Raw genomic sequence first — 12,080 nt, 5'->3', positions numbered from 1 at the left:
TCTGGGGAGGGCGGGTTGATCTCCCTCTGTCAGCTCCAGCTCCCTATGCGGGGACATGAATGAAGCCTCCCACAAGGATGGTAAGCCTCCCACCAAGGTGACTTTGATTTATGACAGTGCTATGAAGGAGAGACTGCATGAGTCATGGTCTCCAATAGGTTTAGTACTGGCAGGACCATGAAGGAGTGCCAGGCATCAAATAAGAAAATTCAAGCTATAAACCAGGCATGGGCAAACTTCAGTCCTCCGGGTGTTTTGGATTTCAACTTCCATAATTCCTAACAGCCGGTAGGCTGTTAGGAATTGTGGGAGTTGAAGTCCAAAACACCTGAAGGGCTGAAGTTTGCCCATGCCTGCTATAAAAGGTTCTTCAATCAGGCATTTGGCTGGAAACATGTATGATAAAAGCAGTAAGGGTTGCAGGTACCCCACCAATTCCAAGTCTACTCTCCTCTCTGTCCATCTGGAAAAGCTGTGAAGTGGACAAAAGCTAGGATCTATTCCACACTTACAAACATCATAAAATATTTAAAGTGAAGAAATGTAAACAGGGTAATTGCCAGGGATATCAGTATTGTGGATTCGTTACAAATAGTTCAGGAGCAAAATAAAGATCTTTCCCGGACAATATCTGACCCTGAAAAATCCCAGCTACGAAGTTTCCTGTTTCTCCTTACAGATGAGCTGTAAACATTAGGGAAAACTCAAGACAATCACCCCTTTTTGAACATATACAGCAAATATTCCTGAGATGAAAGATTTGAGAGGATTCCTTACTTGTCAATAAATTTTGAAAGTCCGTATTCCAACATATTCATGAGGGACGTTGTTTCATCGGGTCTGATCTCATATCCAACTACATCACTGATCTGAAAACGAAAATGTGGGAAACTATAATATAAAACAGTTCATACAGTGCCAGTCATTCAGCTTTGTATGCTACAAAGATGTAATATGTGTTAAGAAAAGTATATGAAACATAATAGTTTAAACACAGGAAGGAAGGAAGGAAGGAAGGAAGGAAGGAAGGAAGGAAGGAAGGAAGGAAGGAAGAAAGAGGGAGAAGCATTATCAGTATGCAATATAAGTTTTCATTATCCCCCATTCCTCCTGAAAGAGAAACTCCATGCTGGACATGGTAAAAAATTATGCCTCATAACCAGCCCTGTTCATACACTTAGACTGAGGAAAAATGGATGCAGATTATAAACAATCCATGCTGCCATTAGGGCCTTCTGAATATTCAATGCCACACAAGGAGATGAGTTCCTATGGAAGACCACAAGCTCCTTTTCCGTAAGGGAAAAAAGAAGCCCTTATGAATTTTGCATGTTTACTTCCCTACATTCTAGAACAGACATGGAAAAACTTGGGGGCTGCATGCTAGCACACCCTGCTAGGAGGAATGGCTGCCCTGTGATGGATGGAAGGAAGGAAGGGAAGAAGGAAGGGAAGAGAAGGAAGGACAGATGAAAGGGAGTGAGGAAGGAATGAAGGAGAAAGAGGGAGAGATGGAAGAAAAGAGGAAAGAGTGAAGGAAGGAAAGACGGAAGGAAGGAAAGAACAAATGGGTGAAAGGGATGGATGGATGGATGGATGGATGGATGGACGAAAGAGTGGGAGGGAATAGAGGGGGAAGGGAGGGAAGAGGAAAGGAAGGAAAGGCAAAAGGGAAGGAAGGAAGGGTGAAAGGGTGGAAGGGAATGGCAGGAGGGAGAAAGAGGGAGAGGGGGGAGGAGGGAGGAAAGAGGAAAGGAAGGAAAGACAAAAGGGAGGGAAGGAGGGAAGAACAAATGGGTGAAAAAGAAGGATGGATGGATGGATGGATGGATGGATGGATGGATGGATGAGTGGGTGGAAGGAAGGAAGGAAGGAAGGAAGGAAGGAAGAAGAGAGAAGGAAGCATGAAAGAGTGGGAGGGAATAGAGGGAGGGAAGGGAGACAAGAGGGAAGGAAGGAAGGAAGGAAGGAAGGAAGGAAGGAAGGAAGGAAGGAAGGAAGAACAAAAGAGTGGAAGGGAAGGAGGAAGGGAGGGAAGAAGGAAGGAAAGAGAGAAGGAAGAAAGGATAGGATAGTGAGAGAAAGGAGGGCATGAGAAAAGAGCCCAAGTGGCCGCATCCGGCCCTCAGGCCTGGATTTGCCCATACCTGGTCTAGAAGCAGTCTGATTGCCAGAGAGGAAAAACAACAGGAAAAATGTAAAACTGTACAATGCAAGAGAAGGAGAGAAACCCAGTTCTCAAGATGAAAACATATTGGGAAGATGATAAATAAAAGTGCTCACAAGCAGGCCTTTATCTGTTTATACTCTGAACTAGGCAAGCAGGTATTTTTTTTTCATTGCTACAGAAATAGCTTGTTTAGAACTGTCTCCATGATCTTTTTATTTGTGGTACTCATCCCTATACAGACTCCAGCTCCCAGAGGACCCTGCCATGATGGTTAGTGATGAGAGGATCTGGGAGTTGTCGTCCAACAACATTTAAAGATCCACAAGTTGGGAATGATTGCATTGAGCCAATTTACCATTCTCACATATTCCGCTCAAGTGCAGTCAGCCTATTTGCTGGCACAAACCCTTGCAAATCAAATTTGTGGGGATATGAGAATATACCTTTCAATCAAAGTGTCTCAAGTACCCTAATATGAAAACAATTCAGAGTACGCAGTCTCTATTGACACTCTTCACCGTTCAGTACCTGCTCCCAGTGTCTATCCTTCATCCCACGGTTGCAGGCAATCGAGAGAACAGGGAGGTGCTGTTTGAATTTGTCAATTTTAAATTTCACATTTTCTGCTAAACGCCGAGGGCCAGGATAGTCCACCAAGGACTTGGTCAACTTGTACATGGTCCTCCACATGTTTGAGACGTCTTCAGTGATTTCTTCAGCATTCAGGTTCACCAAGGGTCCTGCAGGCAGAATCAAAAAAGAAAAGAAGCATGCTGGACATTTCAAAGCACCTCCAGAGATTTATGGGAAGCACAAACTGGAAAAAAAAGCAATTAAATATCACAGGATTATCTTAAATAGCAAAAAGTCCAGTCATAGAATCATAGAATCATAGAATCAAAGAGTTGGAAGAGACCTCATGGGCCATCCAGTCCAACCCCCTGCCAAGAAGCAGGAATATTGCATTCAAATCACCCCTGACAGATGGCCATCCAGCCTCTGTTTAAAAGCTTCCAAAGACTACCTCATGGAAGACTACCTCAGGAGGGTTTTATGCTTTTAACAGCACTGTAGAAACATTTACTTAAATGGAACAGATACTCTCATGCAACTGGAATAGTATCACACATCCTTGCTGACAGCTAAAATTGGGAAATCAGCAAATATCAACTATTAATTCTAGTCAGTATAAAGTAGGCATAGGCAAACTTGGGCACTCCAGGTGTTTTGTATTTTAACTCCCACAATTCCTAACAGACTCAGGCCCTTTCCTTTTCTGAAAAGACAAGCGAATATCCTAGAGGTAATCAAGCCTGTATTCTCTCTAGAAGTCAAAGAAAGTAAACTGAAACAATTGGATTTCGGACATATTATGGAAAGACATGATTCACTAGAAAAAGCAATAATGCTTGGTAGGGTAGAAGGCAATAAGAAAAGAGAAAGACTACATGGCCTTGTGTCTGCAAAATCTGACCAGGATGATTTATAAGTCTCTCATTCATAGGTAACTAACTGACAGCAGTAGGACTCATGAGAGGCGCTGCTTTGCAGCTCGTGGTATCTCACCAAATGAAACAACATTCCCATGTGGAAGTAATTTTCTGGCCAACCACAGCCTTAGTGTAAACCACAGAAATTTAAAATAATTCTTTAATGTTCATGAACATATTGAGCTCATAGGATCATAGAGTTGGAAGAGACCTCATGGGCCATCCAGTCCAAACCCCTGTCAAGAAGCAGGAAAATCTCATTCAAAGCACCCCCGACAGTTGGCCATCTGGTCTCTGCTTAAAAGCCTCTAAAGAAGGAGCCTCCACCACACTTCAGGGCAGAGAGTTCCACTGTTGAGCAGCTGCCACAGTTACGAAGTTCTTCCTCATCTTAAGATGGAATCTCCTGTAGTTTGAAGCCATTTTTCTGCATCCTAGTCTCCAGGACAGCAGAAAACAAGCTTGCTCCCTCCTCCCTATGACTTATACATGGCCCTCCCATATTTATACATGGCCCTCATCATGTCTCCTCTCAGCCTTCTCTTCTGCAAGCTAAACATGCCCAGCCCTTTAAGCCGCTCCTCATAGGACTTGTTCTCAAGACCCTTGATCATTTTAGTCGCCCTCCTCTGGACACATTCCAGATTAGAGTCAAAATCTCCCTTCGATTGTGGTGCCTAGAATTGGACACAGTATTCTAGGTGTGGCCTGACCAAGTCAAAATAGAGGGGTAGCACACCTTCCCTGGATCTAGACACTAGATTCCTATTTATGCAGACCAAAATCCCATTGGCTTTTTAAACTGACGCATCACATTGTTGGCTCATGTTTAATCTGTTGTCCATGAGGACTCCAAGATCTTTTTCACAAGTAAAAGATCTTGGGAGTCTTCATGAACCGCAAGTTAAACATGAGCCAACAATGCCATTAAGTGATTTGCTCAAGGTGTCCTACAATTTTCCTGAAAATAAGTTATTAACATGAACAAATACGCACCATTCATCCATTCCTCAGACTTCACATGGAAATTATAAGCAGTCACCCAAAGCTGCTCAAATGGTTGTTTTTGAGTGATAATGGTCTGAAGCAGGGGAAATTGACTTTTCTCTCGTTCAAGTAATTCTTCTTCCTTATTAATAGCCTGTAACAGAGAAGGGCATTATTTCTGTTTTCCAAAAATGAGCAATACAACATTGGACAAATCATATAATGTACTTTATGGGAAGGTTTCCAACTTAAGTATGTTCTTGGTAGGCATTCCCTGACCCTGTGGTGGGCTACCACCCAGGGGGCAATAGTCCTCCCTACATCCCTCTAGTGCAGGCATGAGCAAACTTTGGCCCTCCAGGTGTTTTGGACTTTAGCTCCCACAATTCCTGGTTTCAGCCGCTTAAGCACAATGATACTAAATGACACAATGACACTAAATGACCCTTTTCTTTTCTGCTAAATGGCACTAAATGACATTTCCACCGCAGCCGCTTAAGCACAATGACACTAAATGACACTAAATGACACAATGACACTAAATGACCCCTTCCTTTTCCACCTTAGGCGCTTAAGCACAATGACACTAAATGACACAATGATACTAAATGGCCCCTTCCTTTTCTACCTCAGTTGCTTAAGCACAATGACACTAAAGCAGGCATGGGCAAACTTCATCCTTCCAGGTGTTTTGGACTTCAACTCCCACAATTTCTAAAAGCCTAAGGGGGAAAGGAAGGGAGGTGAAGTCCAAAACACCTGGAGGGCCAGAATTTGCCCATACCCGCTCTAGTGAGCCATGCTACTGCATTTCATCACACTGGAAGTGACACAGTATCATTTCCAGTTACCATTTTGCCTACTATTTACCCCCCCCCCCCCCCTTTAAAGGATTGGAAGAATGGGAGGTAAACAGAAATTGCAGTCAATTTTGAGAATTTGGGGCTGATTTTCAGATCAAAAGCACACAAAGATCATCATGTTTTTTAAAAAAGCTAGGTACTTTGGGACTGGAAGGAGTTTATGGGCATTTTCAAGAATCATACTTTGTGATCCCAAACTTTGTTAACCCTGCCTTACCCAGAGATGGTAAAGGAATGGTTATCACTGGATTACTTGGAGTCTATACATTCTTAACTTAAAGAATGTAGCACAGCACCAGGACTGTGGCGCAGCTGGATGGGAGTCAGCTGCATTAGATCACTACTGATTGAAAGGTCATGAGTTCAAAGCCAGCCCGGGTCGAAGTGAGCTTCCAACCATTGTGTAGCTTGCTGTCGACCTTTGCAGCTCGAAAGACAGTTGCATTTGCCAAGTAGGAAATTTAGGTACCGCTTATAGTGGGGGGGGGGGGAGTATTTAGTCAGATACCAATGGTACAAGTTCTCCCACTTAAAAAGATGAGAGAGGCCTGTAGTTCACACCAGAAGCAACTTGCAGTTATCACAAGTTGCTTCTGATACAATTAAAAAAAATGTATTCACTTTAAATCCAGTTTCTGCCTCCTGTGGAATTCTGGGGTTTGTAGTTTAGTGAGTCCCAGTACCTTCCTGCCTGAGCAGTTAAAAGACCCCTCCCTAAATTACAAGCCCCAGAATTCTGCAGGAGGCAGAAAACTATTTAAAGTGGATCCATGCTCCAGTGCAGGCATGGGCAAACTTCAGCCCTCCAGGTGTTTTGGATTTCAACTCCCACAATTCCTAACAACCTCTGGCCCCTTCCTTTTCTCCCTCAGCTGCTTAAGGAAAGGGCCTGAGGCTGTTAGGAATTATGGAACTGAAATCTGGAGGGCCCAAGTTTGCCCATGCCTGCTCTAGTGTGATGAGGTCCTGTGAGTTGCCTAAGGCCATCCAGTGGGTTTCCACTGCCAAGTGGGGGCTCAAATCCTGGTCTCCATAGTTATATTCCAGCACTCAAACTGGCAGTTTAGTAAACCAGTTGTACTTTTGTGAGAGAAAGGGGAAAATGTCTCCCTATCTTTTGTTCACCCCATGATAACTGCATAAAATCAAAACAAATCAATTGCAAATCCATCTTTATCCAGACTAACTTCATATTCAGCCAGGGCAAAGTCCAAATTCTTAGATAACTCGTTGAATTTTTCCACGTTGTTCTTCATTTCTTCCATGGTCATGACATCTTTCTTTCGGAAACTTTCAACTTCTTTATTGTAGCCTTCCAGGATGCCCTCAAACTCTGAGCATCTGTTGGGATTCACAAGAAGGAAAACTCACTGTCATGTTAAGGCATGTTTATGAGTTGAAATAAATCAAAAATATTTATACACACTGAATGAAATCCTAAAAATCTTTAGAAGATGTTTCATCATACCGTTTGATCAAAGCAAGTTCTGCATGATCCCGTCGATTCATCAGCTGGTTCCTACTGGTTTCAAAAATTATCTCAATCTCATCCGGCCAATGCAGAACAGTACTGTTTAGCTTTATATCATCATCTAGGGGTAAAGAAAAGTTTGTTTTTCACAACCATCTTTAGGACAGAAGTTTAGTGCAATTCAAATTATTTCCACAATTGTATCACCCTCTTCCTCTAAGCAAGTTGGGGCAGTGCATAAAAAGTTATAATCTAGGAATCACAAGCAGATACAGTGAAGACATCTGCCCTTGCACTTTGCTATTCTGCTGCTGAACATGCATGGAAGACATCTCACCACGTTAAAACAGTGGATGTGGCTCTAAATGAGACATGCCGCATTATCACAGGATGTCTGCGCCGAACACCACTGGAGAAATTATACTGTTTAGCCAGTATTACACCTCCTGACATCCACCAGGAAATAGCAACCTGTAATGAAAGGACCAAAGCACAGACATCTCTGGCCCATCCTCTGTTCAGATATCAGCCAAAGCCAACACCTTAAATCAAAAAATAGTTTCCTAAGAGCTTATTTGCAGGAACATCTCCGCAATCAAGAGTCCAAAAGTGGCAGGCTAAACCCCAGAACTTCAATCAGTGGCTGACAGCAGATGAGAGACTCTCTCCTGGGCACACAAGAGACTAGGTGACTTGGAAGGTGCTAAACAGACTGCACTGGCACCATGAGATGCAGAGTCAACCTTAAGAAATGGGGTTACAAACTGGAATACATGACATACAAGTGCGGAGAAGAGCAAACCAAAGACCACCTACTACAATGCAGCCTCAGCCTTGCCACATGCACAATGAAGGACCTTCTTACAGCCACAACAGAGCCACTCCAAGTGGCCAGCTTCTGGTCAAAGGACATCCAATATAAGGCCAAGTTTTTAAACTTTGTGTTTTTAAAAATACATTACAACTGTACCCTTGGGTCACTCTTGATACGATAAATAAAAAATAAAACCAGATGAGAGACTCCCTCCTGGGCACAAAGAAGACTGGGTGACTTGGAAGGCGCTGAACAGGCTGCACTCTGGCACCACAAGACACAGAGCCAATCTTAAGAAATGAAGTTACAAAGTGCAATCCACGACATCCAAGTACAGAGAAGAGCAAACCTCAGACCACTTACTACAATGCAGCCTGAGCCCTGCCACGTGCACAGTGGAGGACCTTCTCACAGCGACACCAGACGCACTAGAAGTGGCCAGCTTCTGGTCAAAGGACATTTCGTATAATGCCAAGATTAACTTTGTTTGTGTTTTTAAATACATTATAACTGTTCCTTCAATTCGCTCCTGACACGATAAATACAGAAATTTCAATTAAAATAGCCTTTCAGAGAAAATATAGCCAAAGCCCTTGTTTCTTTGCCTGAAACCAAATTGAAATTGACAAGGTATTCTCCTTCCCATTGCTTTCAGTGGGAGAGAAATGTCAAACACATAGATTTGCTGAGGAGAAAGGGAGAAAAGGAACTCACTCTGCCTCCTATTAAACTTGAGTAAGCTAGCCAGCAAGGATCTGAAAGTGGCAAATGGCCCCCCACGAGATTCCCCATCCCACCCCACTCTGTAAGCTTTCTTTAACTTGGTGGCCATTGCAATATTTTAATGCCACCCTTGGAATGGACTTTTGCCATAGCTCCATGTGGACATATTCAGCTTGGGTTGTTCCAGAACATACAAGGAAGGTCAGCATAGTCCAACAAGAACTCCAGTCTGTAGATAGCCTCCTTAATTTCCCGACGCAGTTTAAAAACGGTAACATCGCTGGATTTTTTCAGATAGGCCGTCAGCTCAACAAGCTCTTCGGTGTTCAAAGGCACTTCACAGACTCTGTCTGCAATTATGTTGTACTGATTGCAAATGCTACAAACAAAGACAAAAGATTGTTTGTAAATTTTACAGGCATCACAATATTTCTTGGTGCAAACCTTCCTCCTCTTTGTATTGTCGAAGGCTTTCATGGCTGGAATCACTAAGTTCTTGTGGGTTTTTTCGGGCTATATGGCCATGTTCTAGAGGCATTTCTCCTGACGTTTCGCCTGCATCTATAGCAAGCATCCCCAGAGGATGCTTGCCATAGATGTAGGCGAAACGTCAGGAGAAATGCCTCTACAACATGGTCATATAGCCCGAAAAAACCCACAAGAACTTACTTCCTCCTCTTTGTTTTTGTTTTCTTTCAGCTATATATCTAAGAGTATCAGAGTGAACTTTTTACTTGTCACGGCTAATCTATCCAGGATAGTCTTCCGTGCAGGCATGAGCCAACTTGGGCCCTCCAGGTGTTTTGAACTGCAACTCCCACAATTCCTAACAGCCTCAGGACCCTTCTTTTTCACCCTCAGCCACTTAATGTTTTAATTTAGGTTCAAATCAATACAAAAACCGGAGCCCCCGGTGGCGCAGTGGGTTAAACCCCAGTGCTGGCAGGACTGAAGACCAACAGGTCGCAGGTTCGAATCTGGGGAGAGTGCGGATGAGCTCCCTCTGTCAGCTCCAGCTCCCCATGCAGGGACATGAAAGAAGCCTCCCACAAGGATGATAAAACATCAAAAAACATCCGGCCATCCCCTGGCAACGTCCTTGCAGACAGCCAGTTCTCTCACAACAGAAGCAACTTGCAGTTTCTCAAGTCAGTCCTGACATGACAAAAAAAATACAAAAAGCTGTCAAATTACTGCAAGGAAGGAGCCTGAGGCTGTTAGGAATTGTGGGAGCTGAAGTCCCAAACACCTGGAGGGCTGAAGTTTGCCTATGCCTGCTCTAGAGTAATAGCAACTTTGGCACATCTTCCATATGGCAGTCCTTCAGATAGTGAAAGATGGCTGATCTATGTAGACCACTTTGGATTCTGCAGTATTTTGGATTTTAGAATTCCAGATAAGGAATATGCAACTTGTACCAATTTTTCCTCATTTCTAATTAAAGTCATATTTTTCTTAGTTGAGCATACCTTTGGTTTAACTCCCTGTTTTCCTCTATTTCATATTGTATCAGTCTGTCCTTCAGCCTTTGAGTCCGTTGGCAAAGCAATTCGTTCAGCTTTAATGCATCAAGGCAAAACATGGCCAGAGGAACAGTAACGTGCATGGAGGCTATTTCTTTTTTCAGTTTTGTCAAACCATCGATTTTCTGCAGGAGAACAAAATTACTGTAACAACAACAATAACAATGAAAAGAATTGTGCATGTGTATTTGTGTTAGTAGAACAGAGCTGTGCAACGCCTCATGTACACTGCTATATGAAATCTAGATTATCGGCTTTGAACTGGATTATAATATTCTACACTGCCATCTAATTCAGTTCAAAGTAGATAATCTGGATTTTGTATGGCAGTGTACATGAGGTCTAAATTGTGTCCTCCTCCCTCGATGAAATCCAATCCAAATGTAGTTATAGGTGCATTGTAAAATAGAAGAGTTTACAAATGTACTTCTTTTCAGATCTGATGCTTTAAGGGAACAAAATTTACAGTGTATTTTCTCCTGCTTTTCACATTCTTATGGTTCTTCTCATCCAGTCACTGCATAAATAAATTCCTATGTTCTTATATCACAGTGTGCCAGAGAAATCAACCATGTTATTGCAGGTAGAGCCATTGGCCCTGCTAGCTAGTCAAATTTGGGGTCGTAGTTTTAAAAAGTAATATTTTCAAGTTCTGACTGTTTTAAATACAAAACATTAACTGGTACATTAACATTTCTGATAGGCAGAAATTAGACTCAACTAATCAAGGCTTTCCACTTGCATTGACCTCTGCTTAACTCTCTTGGCACAATGGGTTAAACCCTGTGAGAGCAGGACTGAAGACAAACAGGTCGGAGGATCAAATCTGGGGAGAGTGTGGATGAGCTCCCTCTGTCAGCTCCACCTCCTCATGTGGGGACATGAGAGAAGCCTCCCACAAGGATAGTAAAACATCAAAACATCTGGGTGTCCCCTAGGTAATGTCCTTGCAGACGGCCAATTCTCTCACAGCAGAAGCGACTTGCAGTTTCTCAAGTCACTCCTGACACGAAAAAAAGCTCTCTTTATATACTTAAGATATCAGAAATTCAAATATGTGGCACAGTTTCCATTGTATGAAATGTGGAAAACGAACTCCAAGTCAAAATTTCCAAGACCTCCAAATTGCTCCAGCCCACAGAGATTTATGCAAGGAGGTCACCAAGGCTGATAACATTTTTTTGTTGTTGTTGTTGGATCAAGCAATACTAAATGAGAAATACACATTTTAAAAAGAAAGGAAGAACTAAAGAAATACAAAAAGGAAGGCAGATTTAAACATAAAAGTGCTCCAACAAAATCGTTCCAGATTTCTATTTGTTAATCCAGCCTGAAAGCATTGGTTGAGGGTGCCTCCTTGGAAACATCAATACCAGACATAACTTCTACAGAACAGAGAAGCCAGTCTTTGCCAGTATTTGTTCATTCCTCAGCAAATATTGCTTTTAATCATATAATAAATTCCTACCATCATAAAATCGTCCAGATCATGCCGCTTGCTCAAAAAATCAGTCACATCTTGGTCTGCATTGTTGTTCAAGAGATCGCTGTATTTATTGTACACGTTTAAATATCTTGAACATAGGAAAGAACAGGAAAACATACATTCTCAAAACCAGTCTAAGAACAAATGTATGAAGAACAACATCTTTATTATTGACTTAGATGAAGGGTTAGAAGGCATGATCATCAAGTTTGCAGACAACACTAAATTGGGAGGGATAGAGAATACTCCAGAAGACAGGAGCAGAATTCAGAACGGTCTTAACAGATTAGAGAGATGTTTGGCCAAAACTAACACAAGGAAGTTCAACAGGTTCAGATGAAAGATATTCACGCAGAAAAAATGAAATGCAAAGATACAGAACAGGGGACACCTAGCTTGACAGCAGTACACGTGAAAAAGATATTGGAGTCTTCATGGAAAACAAGTTAAACATGAGCCAACAATGTCATGCAGCAGCTTAAAAAGCCAAAGGGATTTTGGCCTGAATAAATAGGAGTATGGTGTCTAGATCCAGGGAAGTCATGCTACCCCT

At 42.4% G+C, this 12,080-nt stretch overlaps 1 protein-coding gene across 2 annotated transcripts in view; it reads right to left on the bottom strand.

The window, feature by feature from the left end:
• Positions 1 to 12,080, bottom strand: part of LOC132782006 (dynein axonemal heavy chain 3) — a 110,356-nt gene that overhangs the window by 73,493 nt on the left and 24,783 nt on the right. For both annotated transcript variants that reach the window (XM_067473190.1, XM_067473191.1), the window contains 8 exons: positions 11,510 to 11,615; positions 9,988 to 10,166; positions 8,713 to 8,897; positions 6,979 to 7,102; positions 6,698 to 6,851; positions 4,657 to 4,801; positions 2,699 to 2,910; positions 778 to 869 (listed from right to left, as the gene is read on the bottom strand). In XM_067473190.1, coding sequence (XP_067329291.1) covers positions 778 to 869; positions 2,699 to 2,910; positions 4,657 to 4,801; positions 6,698 to 6,851; positions 6,979 to 7,102; positions 8,713 to 8,897; positions 9,988 to 10,166; positions 11,510 to 11,615 — 1,197 coding nt within the window. The remainder of the gene's footprint in view (positions 1 to 777; positions 870 to 2,698; positions 2,911 to 4,656; positions 4,802 to 6,697; positions 6,852 to 6,978; positions 7,103 to 8,712; positions 8,898 to 9,987; positions 10,167 to 11,509; positions 11,616 to 12,080) is intronic.

This window comes from Anolis sagrei, chromosome X, assembly GCF_037176765.1.
Source record: "Anolis sagrei isolate rAnoSag1 chromosome X, rAnoSag1.mat, whole genome shotgun sequence".
Lineage (NCBI taxonomy): Eukaryota > Metazoa > Chordata > Lepidosauria > Squamata > Dactyloidae > Anolis > Anolis sagrei.
This window is presented reverse-complemented; position numbering and strand designations above follow the sequence as displayed.